The 20,749-nt window shown below is 39.5% G+C and overlaps 1 protein-coding gene across 4 annotated transcripts in view; it reads left to right on the top strand.

The window, feature by feature from the left end:
- Positions 1 to 20,749, top strand: part of LOC145241437 (UBX domain-containing protein 11-like) — a 303,692-nt gene that overhangs the window by 127,547 nt on the left and 155,396 nt on the right. For all 4 annotated transcript variants that reach the window (XM_080104392.1, XM_080104390.1, XM_080104391.1 and 1 more), the window contains one exon: positions 8,751 to 8,805. In XM_080104392.1, coding sequence (XP_079960518.1) covers positions 8,751 to 8,805 — 55 coding nt within the window. The remainder of the gene's footprint in view (positions 1 to 8,750; positions 8,806 to 20,749) is intronic.

Consider the following 20,749-nt stretch of genomic DNA (forward strand, 5'->3'; position numbering starts at 1 on the left):
GTCATTTTTTATGCCTCGTTCACTATGCACTCACAGGGGACCATGCATGCTTCACTTGTTTTGTTTTGTTTTGCATAGAGTTGTTACAATGCTTGGTATTACTAAATGGTCCTAGTGCTACCAGATGAGGCTGTCTGAAGTAACCAGCTTCTTGATTTAAAATGCACCAAACAGTGATGTTATATTTTGCCTTTCTCTTTGCAAAACTCAATCATGTTCTGCAAAACCAAGAAACAAAAATAATTTACCTCTATAAAACAACTAAACCAAACATCATGAAACAATATTTGAAGATATAAAGAACTTTAAGTATAAAATCTTTTTGCCAAAATGATCGGATTTAGTATTAAATAAGATAAAAAGGATTGATATGCCGTAAAAATAAAGCAACCAAACTAAATACCATGAATTATTATTTGAAGATATAACAAAATAAACTTGCAGCATAAAAAGCTTTACCAAAATTACCAGATTCTGCATTTGAGAATTTGAAAAGGGTTGATATGCCGTAAAACAAAACACCCAAACCAAACAGCATGAATAAATATTTGAAGATATGAAAACTTGAACCATTAAACCTTTTACCAAAATGATCAGATTTGGCATCAAAATAATACAAAAAGGGTTGATATGCCATAAACAAAACAGCCACACTAAACACCATGAATAAACATTTGAAGATACAAAGCATTACACTCTTACCAAAATTTCGATATGAAAGACCAGATTTGACTCAAATAATAAGTATAACTAATTATCTAACCAATAACATTATTAATCAAATTCCTCATAGGAATGACCAATGTTCTCACTAGTAGAAAATTATCACGTTAATGGGAATGGTAAAAATAACCAGTCGTATCACTGACAGAAATTATTAAAAAAATAATTTATCACAAATTCAAATAATTATCACAAATATATATATAACAAAAGAAACCAGAAATAAAAATGAATAACAGAAATAATATGAATAAATGGTAAATGTTTACTTTAACTACAACAGAAAACCGACCAATAAAATTTGGGTTTTTATAGGTTTTCGGGATCGCTGACAACGAATCTGATATTCAAACCCGTCGCAAATTTACCGTTTGCATGGCATTAATCCCTGAACTCTCGCACTATTTTGTGCCAACTCACCGCCATCGTTTATGCTATTCTTACATGATGCGTTCGCACATGGACATGCGTAGTAAGGTGACTTGTCACATCGTGGAAGAATTTTTTAGACATTTGAAATAACAAGTTTTCAGAAACAAAAAAAATGTGGTTCATTTTTTTTTGTGTTGTTTCGTAGTTTTTGATGCTTTTTTAATTGATCTAAAAAATTAAGATTTTACGAGTGGTTTACAAAAGCATTTTTATTTTTCGTTTTTTTTTTTAGGGGGGTATTTAATGTACAACATTTAACAGGTGCTTCTACAGTTTAATTTACCGTTTTCCCCGTAAGTAACGCACCGGCATACACCGAGCAGAAGAACTGTTTAATTTTTCACAAAAATTCTATTTACATTGGGAGGGGATGGGTGGTGTGATACCACCAATTAAACTGTTCTTCTGCTTTGAGTATGCCGGCGCATTACTTACGATAAATTAGTGGGGGGGGGGAGGGGCGTTACTTTCGGAAAAACGGTAAATTAAACTGCAGAAGCACCTGTTATACAAGTTCTATAAATGAATAACCCCCCTCAAAAAAAAAAAAACTTTGTTATTTCAAATGTCTGCTAAAAAATTCTTCCGCAATGTGACAAGTCACCTTCCTACGCCTGTCCATGTGCGAACGCATCATGTAAGAATAGCATAAACGATGGCAGTGAGTTGGCACAAAATAGTGCGAGAGTTCAGGGGTTAATACCATGCAAACGGTAAATTTGCGACGGGTTTGAATATCAGATTCGTTGTCAGCGCCCCCAAATACCTATAAAAAAAAAAAAAATTTATTGGTCGGTTTTCTGTTGTAGTTAAAGTAAACATTTACCGAATAAATAATGGAAAAATCAATGTAGCACCAAGAGAAATAACTGATAAAAATGATTAGTTGACCCATAATTAGAAATATCCATCAAAATAACCAAGTTTCTATCCAACAGAAATAAGCAAAACTGTCTCTCAAATAAAAATAACAAATGGCTCTCTAACAGAAATAACCAATAAAAATAATCCATTATTCCACCAAATAAATGTCTAATAAGAATAACTTATCACACCATCACATTAGTAATCTTAATTGACACTAGAACCGAAACCTGGATAATCATGAAACGACTGAACTGTCCAAGCGGCTATCAGCAACGTCAAGCTAAAAAAGCAAAAGAGGCTGCTGGCTGCGCTAAACGACATTAAATGATCTTTGCTGAAGTGAATACAAAAACGAGAAACTGCCAAAAGTTCTGATTTTATTGAAGCTGAAAGTAAAGCGCATGAAAAACAGTTCGAAAGGCATTTTTCAAGTGATAGCGAGCAATCGGGAGACAGCGATATGGACAAACTTATATTGAAGATCATTATGATACAGCAATTGCAACTCGATCAAAAGAAGAGTTTGAAGGCTCAGCCGCCAGCACCACCAGTAATTTGTCAACATTTAACGATGCGTCATCGTGGCAAATTCCTGTGTCTGATAGTGTAAGAATTGATATCATCGAAAGAGGGGGGGGGGGCGAGCCATTCCAGAATAAGCAGGGACCTTTCAAGCCAGTTAAAAGCCCAGGTTCAAAGGTTCAAGATGAATTTCGGCAACTTTCTACAACCTGGTTTTATTCCTCATTGTCAAATGGTGACAGGGTGCTACGATCGTGGATACCTTACTCGCTGCATGACGGAAAGTTGTACTGCTTTTGCTGTCGGTTGTTTGCCAAAGATGACAAGGCTCCTGAAACATCTACTTTCTTCACTGGTTTTGAAGTGTGGTGGAAGCTAAATTCCAAAATTATTGAGCATGAAAAGTGAAAGGATCTGTCGTGCTGGGAGAATTGGAAAACGCTGGCTTCACGACTCCATCTGCAAAAAAAAAACTACCGATGCAGCGCACATTTCCCTTATGGAAAAAGAGAAAAGAAAAGTTCAGAGACATTTTGCACAGAGTTTTAGATGTGATACTTTTTCTTGCGCAACAGAATCTGGCATTTAGAGGACATCGCGAGAATACGTCCTCATTAAATAAAGGTAATTTCTTGGAACTTGTCGAATTGTTATCTCGCTGTGATGAAGCGTTAAAGGAGCATCTGTTCAGCCACCAGCAAAGTGTGAACATTCAGACAATATATTCATACATGTCGCCTGAAACACAGAACGAGTTTATTTATCGGAAAAACTCGTTGCTGACATCAAGAATGCAAAATATTTTGTTATACTTTTTGATAGCACACCAGATGTTTCGCATGCAGATCAAATGTCATCAGTAATTAGATATGTACATATCAGCTATGGTGCAGTTGAAGTGCGTGAGTCATTCCTGGGATTTTTACATTTGAAAGGTAAAACAGCTACTGCATTGACTTACGAGATCCTCGAGAAATTAGAAAATGAATGACTAAATATTACACACACATACATTCTACTTACACGGTTTAATGACTGTTTTTCCCCTCTCAGAAAATAACCACGTCCAAACCACGTTCGTCACTTGGCCCATCAAATCAATAATCTTAAGCTTCATGCCATTTTCACGAGATACACGTTTAGCTAAGACTGCTTCATGAACACTCGAGGCAAGAAAAAAAACAACAACATTGGAACGATTTGAATTAATGTTTTTCTAACACGTAAATAAATGTTGTTATTTCACATCAATACAGCAATATCTAATTCTTTGTCGAGTGTCGTTATTTTCCGGAATTATTCATATTTTTATTTTATGTACATGAGGATGTGATTTTGTGAAAACTTTCTGCTAATCGGAGATCTCTTTAAATTTACCTTTAACGGTCCGACGGATACTCTACTACTTTCGACTTCAAGACACCTCACTACGCTCGTTCACAGATGAACGTATCATGTAAGAAAAATACTACCAAAGTGCTAGTGGTGAGGAAGGGGTAATGGAATTAAGGTTGTTGGGAAAGAAAAAGAGGGAGGACAAGTTTTAAAAAGAAAGAACAAGACAGGAGTGTGGGCTGCAATTTTTCTCCCCTTTAGTCTTCATATTCCATGAGCGATGTTTCTTACAAAGGGAGATGAATTACTGTTTTCAGGGTCGTAATTTATCCATATAACACTTATCGTTGGCAAATTTTTCACATTGAAATGATATATATTTTTTTTAGTTTCTTACATCAAGTGGCCTCATGCTTTGTCTGGAGCGATTCCATAAAAAGAAAGAGAAAAATCCAGAATTTAGAGAAGGATCATTTTATTAAGTTGTTGACTTACCTCACTCTTTGCTTACGGTGGGGGATAAAAAAAATGCTCGGGAATGCAGATTTTGATGGCATAACCTCTTATTTTGGTTACTGTCAATTCTTAAGTCAGTTCTTATCGTGTCCAGCTTCCAGTTCAGATTTCCTGCTTTTTGTACTTATCTTATCTCGTTTGACATTTCTTCTAGTTAGTGTTCTTACAAAAGAAAATGACTCCCAAAGATCAGCTAACTGATTTCCCGCCCTCATCTGACTTTTATTTCTTTATTACATGCTATTTTTCCTTTGTAAGTTTATATCTGCAAATAAGCTCTAGCGGATATACCTTTAATATTAAACTCACGACCATGATTCATGGGCATGATTCTACTGGCTAGGATAAATCTCACCATGACACACTCTACAAAGCTTGCAAATTGGGACATCACCATGAGATTCAGTTTTATATCATATCTAAGTCCTAGTACTACCCGAATACATCGGCTTCCTGACCTAAAATATGCCAAACATTAATGTTATTGTTTTACTTTCCTTTCCCTTTGCAAAACTCAATCATGTTCTGCAAAGTAAAAAACAAAAACAATAATTTGACTCCAATTCTGAATTTCTGAGATTTTTGGAGGTCTGAATGTTTGTATTGTTTTGATTGTTTGGACAATTATTCTCATCTTGGGTATTATTGGCATGAAGTTTCGGTCGTTGAAACCTACGACCTTCACCGGGTGTACAATATTGACAATCAACATAAGGATTTAGTTAAAATTGAATCATAAGAAAGTCTTAAAAATTACCCTAGTGACTCCTGAAAATTTACCTTTTTATATAATTTAGGGACATACCCTTAAACCAACAGTCCAATTTCTTATAATACAGAGCTAACCCCTTTTCCTTAGTTGAAAAAAAAAAACACACACACACATACACACAAAAACATGGAGTTTACACCTGACAATGATTGTAGGTTTCAATAACTGAAACGTTGTGCTAATAACACTCAAGATGAGAATAATTTTCTGTACAATCACAACAATACAAATAATTATACTCTACAAAACAACGAAACTTTTGTTGATTGTGGTAGCTGAGCATTCCATTAACTGGGAAAGTGAATATGACCACTGCAACGCTTTAGTATGACTCTTACCTGGGAAGTCAGAAAGGCCTGATCTGATCAATAGGCTATTCACATCAATCCGCACCATATAAAACTTACACCTGTAACATAACACCTATGTAAATGTATGCGGAATGATGTCACTGGTAAAGCAAAATAAATAAATAAATAAAAGAAATAGAACGATCACAAAAGAGATGTGGAGCACGGAACCAGATAACATTTGAGATCTTGTGAGAGGTGTAGATAACATTCTAGATCAGGTGGATGACGCCAGGGCTGTAACAATGAGGAAATTATCCTATACCTCTATAAGGCCACCATTCGCCCATGTATGGAGTATTGTTGTCATATTTGGGCTGGTGCATCTGCCACTAGTCTCTCACTCCTAGACAAGGTTCAAAAGAGAGTCGCCAATCTGATAGGTCCTGAACTGTCAGCTAAACTTCAGCCTCTGTCACATCGACGAAATGTTGCATCCCTCTGCCTGTTCTACAATTACTTTAACGGTGAATTCTCTGACGAACTGCAAACACTTGTGCCCCCCTCGATGTAAATACCCCCGACAAACCCGACAAGCAGCTAAATCCAACCCCTTCACAGTAGAGATCCCTGGATGCAAGAGAGCCTTCTACTCCAGTAGTTTCTTCCCCAGAACAGCTAGACTTTGAAATTCCCTTCCAGGTCCCTGCTTTCCCGACTGTACTGATATGCAGAAGTTCAAGTGCAACGTGAACCGACATCTTGCTGCCTAACTTCCTACACAGTACCCCTGATGCTTATGTCCCTGATAATAGCCCCCTACAACAAAGTGGCAATGTGCCTTGTTTGGGGTGAAAATGTAATAAAAAAAATTTTTTTTAAATAAAAATAAATTTTGTTGCTACAAAGAAAAAACGAATTAGATTTATTTCCTATTCTTTTTCTTGGTCTCTTTTGCGACTAAAACTGCATACAACTTGTATTGTTTGGTTGGTTGTTTTTTGTTTTACGGCATATCAACCCTTTTCAGGTTATTTAATGGCAAATCCAGTGATTTTGAAGAAAATTTTTAATAGAATATATTTGTTTTTTTTTTTCAAATCAGCTTCTATTTAACCCATAGTTGGGACCCTAAGAGGTACTACCACTCTGGGTCAGAGTGGACCTGGGAGCAATGGCAATTAAAGGATGGCTTCACACTCCCCAAAGCCCCTATCGGATGTAGTTTAAGGTCATATTCAGGACCATAACTTGTATTGGTTTCCAAACAACATTACAGCCCCAACCTACTCTCATTAATTAAAGTTTCTATCCCCCCCCCCCGAAATAATTACTAGGGCTATGACAACAGTATATTCTTTTCATTGTTTTTACTCTTGAGTATATATCTGACATAGTTAAACACAGTTAATCAACCGAGCACCACATCACTCTATATAAAAGCATATAAGATATCAATGAATACACATTCGAGAGTCAAAACAATGAAAAGAATATGCTGTTGTCCTAGCCCTAATAATTACTAATAATTACTCGCCCCCCCCCTCCTAAAATTTAGTGGAAAGCAAGGTGCTATCAGTTGAGGTCTGTTGGTTATTTGAAGACTAGCAGGAGGAGATGCGCCTGTCCTTGCGAGGTCATAAAAATATGGTTAAATATATTTTAGTTCATGCAAATTTCATATTTATTATTACAGAGCCAATTCTCTATTTTATATCATATTGTACCTAATATATGATACTGATTTTAAAACTAAAAGAAAAACAAATGACTTGGGTGCCCTCAGCGAGAATCAAAACCAATACATTTAGCACCCCAGCTGCATTCCCTACCGTCTGATCTAACCCAGCAGACTGATAAGGAAGTTTTAAAAATGAAACAACTTTTATGCATATGCAAACTAATACAAATATGTCGGCAAGTTAAAATGAACATTTTGCATTTCAATTGGCTGACATTTGTACACGTTATTCATCCAGCCAAACAAAGATTTTACTTGTGTATGATTACTATTTCCGTCTAATTTCACTGTTATGTGACCAGTAGTTTAAGAGTTTATTGATTAAATATTTACACACACACATACATCTACTATTTTATTTACATAGATGTAAAGAACTTGAAGCATAAAACATTTCACCAAAATAACAGGATTCCACATTAAATAACTCAAAAAAGGTTGATAAAACAAAACAACTTAACTAAAACCCAGAAAAACATATTGTAAAATTTGAATTTAACATGAAAATACTATTTTAAAAAATAGCACGATAACATAAGTGCATAAGTGCCACTTTAGGTACTCCTTGGGCGTTGAGTTCCATGGCGACCAGCATAATTATTTAATGGTCCCTCCCTTAGCCCCCCCCCCCAGTCAAGGCTAATGCATGCGCACGTAACATTTTTTTTATTTACTGACGTTGGCTTAGTAACTAAACGATTTATTGATAATTTCGTAACCCTTAAACGCATGCCGGAAGATTTAAATTGGTTCATTATTGTTATAATGAAAAAAAAAAAGGGGTTTGTATTACTGTACACATGGATTCGAAAAAGTTGTCAAAAAACAAATATATAACAAATAAATGTTATCAAAGGCAAGATAAGTTACTTTTCTACTTAACTAGATATGTTTTTCGTGTTTTTATTCAATGTAACATGTTTATTCAGCTCGAAAACCATACAGTGTTTACCGATGTATTGGAAAATTCAAGATGGGGCCTCGCTCCCTCTTTAACACGGTAAGTTTGGGAAAAGATGTTATAAATAAAAAACTAGACAAAATACTATTAAAAACTCGCCGAATATATTTCAAGTTATGTCACTGTAACATATATTGAGCGGGTTTTTAACAGTATTTTATCCAGTTTTTTATTTATAACACCTTTTCCCAAACTTACCGTGTTAAAGAGAGAGTCAGACGCATCTTGAATTTTCCAATACATCGGTAAACACTGTATGGTTTTCGAGCTGAATAAACATGTTACATTGAATAAAAACACGGAAAATATATCCAGTTTCATAGAAAAGTAACTTATCTTACCTTTGATAACATTTATTTGTTATATATTTGTTTTTTGACAACTTTTTCGAATCTATGTGTACAGTAATACAAACCCCTAACTGAATGCATTACATCTGACTTTTGATTTGAACTCGGTTTTTTTTATTCCAAAGTCTATGTCGGTATCAATAATGCTATACAAATACTCCTTTATTATAATGTGTTGTTCTTAATTCTCGAACAAAATATGTAATAATTTTAATAATTATGTTTTCGTTTTCCCTTACAGAATAGAAAGATTTCCAGGTTGGAAGATAAACTAAAAATCATGCAACAAAATAATGGTAAACTCATTTATTTTTAATCTTTTATAATAAAATAATGGAAAGATAAAATTGTTCTCCTTGTGTAAGGATAAGAGTTATCTCTCCCTGACAATATGAGACAACCAGAGTGATCTCCCCCGAACAGGAAGTGATGAGAGTGATCTTCTCTGAACAGGAAGTGATTAGAGTGATCTTCTCTGAACAGGAAGTGATGAGAGTGATCTTCTCTGAACAGGAAGTGATGAGAGTGATCTTCTCTGAACAGGAAGTGATGAGAGTGATCTTCTCTGAACAGGAAGTGATGAGAGTGATCTTCTCTGAACAGGAAGTGATGAGAGTGATCTTCTCTGAACAGGAAGTGATGAGAGTGATCTTCTCTGAACAGGAAGTGATTAGAGTGATCTTCCCTGAACAGGAAGTGATGAGAGTGATCTTCTCTGAACAGGAAGTGATGAGAGTGATCTTCCCTGAACAGGAAGTGATGAGAGTGATCTTCTCTGAACAGGAAGTGATTAGAGTGATCTTCTCTGAACAGGAAGTGATGAGAGTGATCTTCCCTGAACAGGAAGTGATAAGAGTGATCTTCTCTGAACAGGAAGTGATGAGAGTGATCTTCTCTGAACAGGAAGTAATTAGAGTGACCTCTCCTGATTCCTATAAATACTGTAGGCATGGGCGCAGACATTTGTATTTTGTATTGAGCTCACCACGAGATGGAAGGATACAATCTCCCGCTTCACTCAACTCTTACATGGCGCTACAAACAGATTTTCACTGTAAAGTGTGGAAAATTGTAAAACAACAATAGATATTAGGTATAATCACGGTCAAAATACCATGGAGCAAGAAAACGTGCCTTTATTAAAGCAACTTGTTGAGCTTCTGAAAGAGAACATTGAACTGAGGAAAGAAATGCTTTGCAGTCGTCCCAACATATTGCAGACAAAAAAATTGAACAACCCTTGATAGGACTAGATACAACTGATGGAGAATGGGCGCTACTTTTGGACACCTTGGCATGATACAAAGAGATATGCAAATTGGAAGAGCCAGCCGTAATCTGGAACGAACTACGGGAAACAAACAGGTTACTGTTTGAACTTGTAGGGCTGGAAAAGCTCAACTCTGCCTCAGAGGAGTACCTTCTTTATCAGGTACGACTGTTGGCCACAAAGAATTCCACTGACAGAAATTCCACTTCATGAAACAGAACGAGGGTGAGTCAGTAATTCATTTTTTATTGAGGTTACGTAGCCAAGCCAAATTTTGTGAATTTCATATTCAGTGTCTGTACAAACTGGCTTTCCAACAGCAGGTTAACTATTCAGACAATATGATTGCTGGGCAGATTACAGTGGAGTTGCAAAATACCGAGCACCAGAAAAGGGTATTGACGGAGGTAGCTTGCTTACTACATTAGACCAAAAGTTCTCATGGTTGGTCTGCCTGGAGGCAACAGACAAGTCACCTCCCCATTTTAACGATGCCACACATGCACTATCTGGTGTACAAAGGTTGAACCAAGAACAGCACAACCAGGAGACAAAGGCTTCTTTGACTCCACAATATACAAAACATTACAATGGTAGTGGAAAGACGTTCCACACAGGAAGATTGATGAATCAAAAGGATTGTCCAGCAGTTAGACTCAAATGCCACTTTTGCGGGGTGGTGGGGCACCTGAAAAAAGTATGCTATAAATTTAAGAGGTCCAGAATGGAAACCACAAGCAAAGTATTAAGAAGTGGGGAATCACGTATGTTTACGAATTGTACCTCGGATAAATTTTCTGCTCGCAGGCACGATAAGAGACAGCTGAGTGGGATGGGAAGCAATTTCAGGTGTGTGCCCCAGAATTACCCTCTCAGTTACAGCAGAGATAATTTTGATGCCCAAGAGTCATGCGACCTTCAGACAGATGCCAAAGAAACCTTTAAAAGCACTCACTCACCCCTTCCATCCAAGCATTTGCAGATACAGGAGTCCAGATTTGCTCAGTCGGGCCTGAGATTCAAAGACTTCTCAGATACCCAGATGTGTACTTGATACCAACTACCCACCAGATAAGATGCATAACCAATAACCAGCTACACATCAAGGTAGTCCTATCTTTGTGCATAAGGGTCATAAGAAACACGACAAGTAATATATATATTGACAACAAATTCAGTTTGTATTTGTCGCAAACTGTGTTAAAGGATCTGGACCTTTCGCCTTTCGATTTCCCAACATCATTGTCATAGAACAATTCTGCAAGAACAAATAAAACAGCCCATTGCATATGCCTGTGCAGAGCACTGGCTTCAAAGAAACAAGAGACTATCCCATTCAAGCCAACAGAAATCAACAATTGGAACAATGGCTAAAGGAACACTTCAACTCCAGCGTGTTCAACACATGTCCACATCAACCCATTACAGACAATGGAGGGTAAATCCTTAGAACTGAAATTCCTCGCAGATGTCACACTAACAGCAGTTCCCCATCACTGGAAGAAAAAAGTGAAGCAAGGCATAGACAAGGACGTCATACTAGAGATAATAGAACCGATATCAGTAGGCACACGGGCCACTTGAATAGTGGCCATGCCAAAAAAGGATGGGTCCCCAAAGTGGACGATAGATCTAAAGAAGTTGAATGATGCCACCATGAGGGAAACACGCTACACCTCAGCCCATTCAATCATGTCGCGGTGATACTAGGACATGCCAGAAAAACAGTACTAGATGTGTGGAACGGATACCACAGTCTACTGCTATCTTCAGCTACACAGGACATTACTTACCAAGTGGGGTCAATATAGGTACTGTCCAGCCTCTCAAGGATTCCATGGATCAGTTCGATGATATTACCATGACAGCATGGTTCGTAAAACCTAATGTATAGATGATAACCTCTTATGGGACAATTCAGTAGAATCTTTGTTCTGGCACACGATTAATGCTATAAATCACTGTGCCAACAAAGGGAGTGTGTTTAATCTAGACAAGTTTCACTTTTCAAAAATGGAAGTAGAATTTGCAGGGTTTCTAGTTACTGCGAACAGGGTTAAACCCACAAAAAGAATGACAGAAGTCATCCTTAAATTCCCGACCCTGACAAATATTACTAGGGTTAGATCCTGGTTTGGACTTGTGTCATATGCCTTCTCACAAGCAGAAGTTATGGCTCCATTCCGAGAATTATTAAGGACAAAGAGCAGAAAATTCTATTGGGATGAAACACTGAAGCACATATAGGGTAACCTGGGGCAATTTCATACCTGGAGTAATTCCATGCCCACTCGGCTTAAAATCCGTTTAGTTTAAGGGAATAATTCAATGCTTTAGAGAACTCTTCTCAAGAAGGAGATGCATATGCAGATGACTTCCTCTCAAAGTACTGCAGCCGCCTCTGCTGTCTACAGTAAACATTATTTGATCCAGAGCTATCCTGAAGTATGCACAACAATTCAACTTTTCAGTCATCTTTATATTCATAGTTATGTGCTCTCTACTGTTCTAAGTTTGTTATTTACTGTGACTTGTATAGAAAAAAACAAGAAAGTGTAGAGAATAGGAACGGCCATTAAGACGGGACACACAAAAGAGTGACACCGTCGTCTGATTAGTAGTATATATAGAGCACGCACGCACGCACGCACCGGGGAAGAACGGCGACTACGACGATAGTCGACTCGGAAACCTTACATGGCGCTACGAACAGGATTTATTTTTCAACATAATTTCTTTTGCACGATTTTTGGAGTATAATGGCGTCAGGACAACACGAGGACAGCCAATACATGCAGTTGATTCAACAAATAATAAATCTGCAAAGAGAAAACAATGAGCTTCGCGGAGGGAGTGCCTCGAGTCGGTCTAACACCAAGAAACCAGACCGGCCACGTATCGAACATGGATTCACCGACGCAGACTGGGCGCTTTTCATCGACTCGTGGGCCCGATACAAACAAATTTGCGGCCTTACCGACCCCGTGGAAATCCGCAATGAACTAAGGACAGCCTGCTCAAATGAGGTAAATAAACTTTTATTTGACTTAGTTGGGCCTGAAACCCTCAATTCTGTCACAGAGGAACAACTCTTAAGGCATATACAGTTCATTGCGGTGAAAGGTCTACACCCGGAGGTGCATAGACATAAATTTCATAACATCAGACAACAGACGGGGGAGGGACCCGCACAGTTCTTGGCAAAGCTTTGGTCCCAGGCACGGTTTTGCAATTTCACGGTTCTGTGCCCCAACGAGAACTGCCGGCAAGCCGTAAACTATTCGGAGGACATGGTAGCTGGCCAACTCGTAGCCGGTCTGGCAAATGCGGAGTACCAGTGTAAATTGCTGGCCGAAGCAAATATTCTAACCACTGTGGAGCAGAAGCTTCACAGGCTGGTTAGTTTAGAAACTACAGAGACGTCTGCTCCTCAGTTGCAACGAGGCTCAGAGGGACACTCGACTTTTGGCCTACTAACAACTAAGAAAAAACCATCTCAGAAGAAGCAGCTGCTCAAAACCCCTCAGAATAGTCCTTGTGAAGGGTGTGGGAGGACCTCACACCCCAGTGGGTTAAAAGGGCGGAAGAACTGCCCGGCGAGGGGGCTAAAATGTTATAATTGTGGCGTCACAGGCCACTTACAAAGAGTGTGCCGGAAACAGGAGAGGTCGACGGCGGAGTCAACAAACGATGCCACACGTCAATCGAATATTTTCGGCAGCAGAATGGAGGGGGCACCGGCATGTTACAATCAAAAAGGTAGAATAGCAGCAGTGCCACACCTTGCATGGAGCAGTGGTGGGTTTAGGAGAAGTCCCCCTGAGCCACCACCCTCATTAATGGTCGATGTGTCCCTGATACCAGAGTCCCAGGCTAAATTCAGGTGCGCTTTGGATAAGGGAGTAAGCCGTCGAAAACACCGCATCCAGGCCATTGCAGATACCGGTGCCCAGACGTGTTCGAGTGGCCCAGAAATATTGAAAATATTAGGGTGCACCAGCAGGATCCTGATACCTACCACCCACAGGATACGGGGAATCACAGACGAACCCCTAGATATCAAGGGGGTGGTCCTGACTCAGATTAAGCTCGGTCAGAAGGAAACGCGACAAGTGGTCTACGTTTCAGAAAACACGTCAGGATTCTACTTGTCAGAATCGGCCCTCAAAGACCTAGGAGTAATCAATCGCGACTTCCCGCATCGAGTATCAAAGGCCGATTTATCGGCTTCAGAAAGTGGGACAGCACCGTGTGGATGTCCGAAAAGAGAATCCGTCCCGGACAAGCCAGCGAGGATCCCGTTTACCCCCACTGGAGATAATAGGGAACGGTTAGAGAAGTGGTTACGTGAACACTTTAAGTCCAGCGCATTCAACACCTGCCCCCATCAACCATTACAAGTCATGGTAGGGAGGCCGCTGGATATAACTTTTACCCCGGGGGCGACACCATCGGCCATACACACACCCATTCCAGTCCCTCATCACTGGAAGAAAAGGGTAAAGGATGATTTGGATCGAGATGTTGCGTTGGGTATTATCGAACCGGTACCAGCAGGCACACCTACGATCTGGTGTTCGAGGATGGTAGTCGCTCCAAAGAAAGACGGGTCACCAAGAAGGATGGTAGACCTACAAAAATTGAATGCAGCAACGATGAGAGAAACTCATCACACACCGTCCCCTTTTAATCAGGTGTCCGTGGTGCCTGCCCAAACCAAAAAGACTGTCTTGGACGCATGGAATGGGTACCATAGTCTGCCACTCTCCCCAAAAGCCTGGGACGCGACCACGTTCATAACGGAATGGGGTTGTTATCGGTATCTCAGGGCTCCCCAGGGTTTTCACGCATCCGGGGACGGGTACACACGCCGGTTCGATGACATCACAGTTGACATGCCTCGAAAGACCCGGTGTATAGACGACACACTCCTATGGGACAGGTCCTTAGAATTGGCTTTCTGGCATACTGTGGACTACATTACCCATTGTGGTAAAAGTGGGATAGTCTTTAACCCTGACAAATTTCAATTTGCTGACGATGAAGTTGAATTTGCCAGCTTTGTGATAACCTCGGACGGCCTGAAGCCAACTAAAAAAATGACGGAGGCTATTCTCAATTTCCCGACCCCAACGAGCATTACTGGTATCAGGTCCTGGTTTGGTTTAGTTAACCAGGTGTCGTATACATTTGCACAGGCCGATATAATGGCCCCTTTTCGAGAGTTGCTGCGGACAAAGAACCGTAAATTTTACTGGGATGACACATTGAATAGACTTTTCGAAGAGTCGAAGAGGAATATCGTTCAGAAAATCGAAGAAGGGGTGAAAACCTTCGATATGAACAGAGTGATCTGCCTTTCAACCGACTTCAGTAAGGTTGGCATTGGGTATTTTCTGTTCCAGAAGCATTGCCAATGCCCAACGGAATTAGGTCCCAACTGTGGTAAGGACCACTGGAAGATGATTTTGGCCGGGTCTCGCTTCACGAAAGATGCAGAATCTCATTATTTCCCTATAGAGGGGGAGGCTCTGGTGCTGATTTATGGCTTGGAGTCTTGTAGGATGTTCATCCTGGGATCCCCAGACCTATTGGTCACCGTGGACCACCAGCCCCTAGTGAAAATTTTCTCGGATCAGATCCTGGAGAATATAAAAAATCCCCGCCTGTTCTCATTCAAGGAGCGGTCGTTGATGTACAGGTTCCAGATTAGGCATGTTCCTGGGAAACTCAACGCAGCACCGGACTGCACATCCCGATACCCGGCGCCGTCAAGACACAGCAGACTAAAGGGCACTGACACTTCCCAGCAAATCGAGGGGAGTATACAAGCATCCATCATAGCTGCATACGCACATGACCCCAAGTTCCGAGTGATCACCTGGGATAGGATCGTCGCAGCTGCAGCCACCAATGAGGAGTGCCGAACGTTGGCGTCATACATTCAAGACGGGTTCCCAAGGTCACACCACAAACTACTACCAGAAATCCGGCAATTCTGGCCGATGGCAGACCAACTATATTGTCTGGAAGGGGTACCCATAAAAGGGGACAAAATTTTGATACCAAAACAGCTTAGAGCCGAGGTGTTAGAGGCATTACACTCCACCCATCAAGGGGCGAATGGTATGTTGGCTAACGCCAGACAATGGTTATTTTGGCCTGGTTTAGACGCCAGCATCCGACAAACAAGGGCGCAATGTCGGAGTTGCAATTCGATCGCCCCATCCCAGCCTAGGGAACCACTAATGCCACCCATAAACCCGGAATTCCCATTTCAAAAGACAGTCACTGACTTGCTAGATATGCACAGGAAAAGTTACATGGTATACGCGGACCGATATACCGGTTGGATTGAGGTCGCACCACTACCATCAGGAAGGGCTGCAGCGGTGTGTAACGCCCTGAGGGTTTGGTTTTGCACATATGGTGCGCCGGAGGAAATATCATCCGATGGAGGGCCACCATTCGATTCACTAGAATACAAATCGTTCCTAGAAGACTGGGACGTAAAAAGGCGCATATCATCTGCACATTACCCCCCAGAGTAATGGCCGAGCTGAACTGGCCGTAAAAACGGCCAAAAGAATGCTGATGGACTGCGTTGATGGCTACGGACACCTACATCATGATCGGGCAGCACGGGCGCTGATGACTCATAGGAATACGCCCAGTCAGGACCTTGGATTGTCGCCGGCGGAAATACTATATGGTCGAACAGTAAGAGGCCATCTCCCCGCACTTCGCAAAAAATACTGCATCCACAAGCGTTGGACGGAGACCAGAGATTTGAGAGAGAGGGCGATGGCGAAAAGGCACGTACTTAACAAAGAACAGTACGACATACACAGCCGCCCCCTCCAACAGCTCCGAGTCGGCGAGTCTGTGCAGGTGCAGAATCAGGAGGGACCAAATCCACGACGATGGGCGAAAACTGGGAGAGTCGTCGAGACAATGGGTAATAGGCAGTACAGGATACGGTTGGATGGTAGCGGCAGGATCACATTACGCAATCGCCATTTCCTCAGGAAAATCAAACTGGTCATGGATACGCCGGAGTATCCACCCACTCAACAACCCCATCAACCACCTCCCCAAACACCAAGAAGGGAGGACAGCAAACCACCGTGCAACATGCATGAGATGATGGAGGTGGAAGAAGCTGATTGTGACACATCAGAAACAGATATGGAGGTGGACCAAGATCCGATCAACCACAAGCCAATGCAGACGAGTCCGGTCCCACGACGCAGCATGAGGGTAACACGAGCACCAAGGCCACTTTCCCCTCAAATGCAAGGACCAACTCACTACTACACGGAATTCTCCAGTCACATGACCACAAAACGACGGTAGTGTGGTCACATGATGGGGGGAGGGCATGTAGAGAATAGGAACGGCCATTAAGACGGGACACACAAAAGAGTGACACCGTCGTCTGATTAGTAGTATATATAGAGCACGCACGCACGCACGCACGCACCGGGGAAGAACGACGACTACGACGATAGTCGACTCAGAAACCTTACAGAAAAAAAACTAAAAAGAGTCTAGGAGTGCTCTGATGTGGAATTTATGCTTTGTCAGAGGAACGTGTGCTTTGGGAAATTCTATATCTCTGGGTTATGGAATTTCTTAGAGGATTCCAGCACATAACCTAATAGGTGTTTAACATGAAATAGGCTTCCCCCTACATATTTAAGCCTCTCCTGTCATTTCTTACTTGTGAATTTGCCATTATTTTATATTTTGTGCCGTTTGTGCTTTCAACATCAAGTGCAGATGTGCCTTCCTCATCAGGACCTGTACCTTCCAGATCAACAGATGACTCATCCTCGCTTCTGTAAACATCTACAATGACTCCAAATCCAATGAAGAAGACCATAAAGGATGCTGGCTAGGTCTGAAAGAAAAAAATGATACCAATGGACAAAGGGCCATCAGAAGGCAGTATGGAGAGAGCCTGACCTCAGTTGAATATCTGCAGTGATTTCAAAAAGACAAAGAGAAAGCAGCAAAAAAGGGAGGGCAGGGTCTCAAGGGCGAGGTCAAGGGAGCAGAAGAAAGACTCAGAATTACCCAAACAGTGATGGCGACTCTGAATGGGTTCTTCCCAAAGCCAGAGAAAATATTTAAAAGTTTATCTTCTGCTAATGAGTAAGGTTCATCTTTTGTAAAATACAGTTGGCAGTTGAACATGCTCTCTTCACCTTTTTCTTCATTTTTTTTTATATATGCATGCATATACTATGATATTAAATAAGTAAATGCTCAGTTTACTGGTTGGCTTTATTTCTATCTTAGTATGTTGATATTTCCCACATTATACAATTGTCAAATGGAGGGTATGGAATTACTCCATTTTCATATGTATTCAATGAGTTTTTCAAAGTCAACTTTTCCATTTTCCTGTGTGATTCTATTAGTTTTTGGTTTGTTGTATGAGAAATGAACTCGTAGTTTTTAAAATCTATATCAAGAGTTGATATGTTTTACCCAAGAATCAAAATTCAACAAACAAAAAGTATGGTATGGAATTATCTCAGCTTATGTCAACGTATGATGACTATTTAAAATAAAGTCAAGTCCAGCCGACGGGTTGTGCTGATTTGCACGTATTCAAATAAAGAAATTGGTCAAATTTTATGGACCATCATTTTATATTGGAATTTGTACAAAAACAAAGCAATTAGGCAACTGAATAAAATCGTTTATTGCCCCCCCCTCCCAACAAAGGAGGGGTTGGACCTAATAATTCACTCTCGTTCGTCTGTTCATCTATCCATTTGTTTACACTTTTCTCAATAACCACGCGTTGGACTTTTTGAAATTTTGCACAAACATTAGCCATGGTGAAAGTAAATTTTTGCTAGAACAGATTTTCCGGTATAACTCTTGTTGCCCCCTAGAGGCAAAATTGCCCCCAGATCGTTCGTCCATTTGTTTGTTCACGCTTTTCTCAATAACAATGCCTTGGATTTAAAAAAAAAAAATTTCCATAAACATTAGTCATGGTAAAAGTACATTTTTGCCAGGATGGATTTATTCATTTTGAATACTCGGTTTGCTTATTATTTTGTTCTTTTAATTTTATTTTAGGCTAAAACTTTCGATAAATATATTCTTCTCAAAGCTAAACATTTCCCCCCATTTTATGTTTTCATTTTATTAGTAATAACCACAGGGGAGTCGTAAATCCTTTGTGGAAACAGAAAAATATACATCAAGTGTTCTTGCACATGGATGCTGTTTCATAAGATGTAATCAATTTCTTTATAAAAAAAAAAAAAAAAAAAAAAAAAAAAAACTAGCCGGACACCCGGCATTGCCCGGTCGTAAAATATGCTTAATATGATATTTTGATTAACGCAGATTTCGTATTTATTGTTATATTATATTGAACCCAATCTATATAATGATTTAAAAAGTTAAAAAAAAAAAAAATTACTCTTGCACAACCACCGAGAATCGAAACCAAAACGTTTATCTTACGATTTATTTTTTCCTCTGCCATTAATGACTGAGCTATGAACACAAGTTTGCTTCCAGGCTAAAAATTAAAATATGAACCAATATCTATTACGTTACGCATGCATATTCGTAATGGCAAACATGGGAAATTTCATTAAAAAAATATTTTTACACTTTTGTACCGATTTTTCCAGGTTAAAACACATGTATAAAGTTTCGCATGGGTTGAACTACCTCATATATGACATTTGAAGGAATTTGGTAGGCAAAATCTTTTAAACAAAAATATATACGTATACATAAATATATATGGAAAGAGTTTTGTGTTTACTATAAACTTTTTAAGCAAACATTATGCAAGTATAAATCATGTAGAATATCTACATGAATATAACTACACGTAATAGTTAACTAAAAATGATCAAGAAAACCGAAAAAACTAAAAAGGGAATTAATTAAAATGAATGTTAAAAGAATATGCAAATCAGCTAGATCTTTTACGAGTGAATGCAATTCCACAACCCATATATAAGAACATTGTATTTTCTTTTTAAATTAATAGAAAAAAGGGTTTTTAATATGAATATCAATACACAAAAGAAACTCCAATTTATAGGAGTATAGAAGATAAGTTTTAAGTAAAAAATAATTTGCTTTGAACAAATGCTGAATATATTTTATGTCTATCTAGGTATAAAGTATCAGTCAAGAATCCGTTCTTGACAATCAGCCCGATAGGATGGAGCATTTGTGCAAATCTTCCACATCTTCAGTTCCTCATGAATAATTGTGTGCACAGTTCCCCCACTGACATCAAACTGTGCACTTATTGTCTCTAGAGACGTACTACGGTCCTTATCCACAAACTTCTTTATTTGCCCAATCAACTCTGGTGTTCTGACTTCCTTACTCCTCCCACACCTCTCATCATACCTCACAGACTCTCTGCCTTCCTTGAATCTCTTATGCCACTCAAAAACTGATGCCCAATTCATGCAAGATGGCCCAAAAGCAGTCTGAAGCATTCCATACGTTTCTGTGACATTTTTTTCCAAGTTTAAAACAGAATTTTATTGCATATCGTTCGTTCTAAAGTGTCGTCACGTCCAGATTGCATTTTTGAATTCACCAGCTGTAACAATCAGGCTTTAGTAGGGTGTATTCAATTTCCTGCTGTAGCTGTTCATTTGAACTTGAAATCATAAAAATTGGTCAGTCATTTCATAAAATATATAGCAATAACATACTGAATTTTTAAGAGTCTAAAACAATTTTAAATGCCTGTACATAAAAAAGTTTGGAAACTTATTGGAGGCACCTCGTAAGTTGAATGCAAGTACCTATCCATGCAGTCATCAAAACAATGACAATCTTTGCATGTTTTTATCCAAAGAATTTGAACTGTTTCTTTCTTCAACGAAACAAATCGTTCTACTGGTGACATTGTTGCAGAGGGTTTAATAACCAGTTATAAAAACCAGTTGACCGTACAACTAAAA

The sequence above is a fragment of the Euprymna scolopes genome, chromosome 20 (genome assembly GCF_053919585.1).
Source record: "Euprymna scolopes isolate OS-2025 chromosome 20, ASM5391958v1, whole genome shotgun sequence".
Taxonomy (NCBI): Eukaryota; Metazoa; Mollusca; class Cephalopoda; order Sepiida; family Sepiolidae; genus Euprymna; species Euprymna scolopes.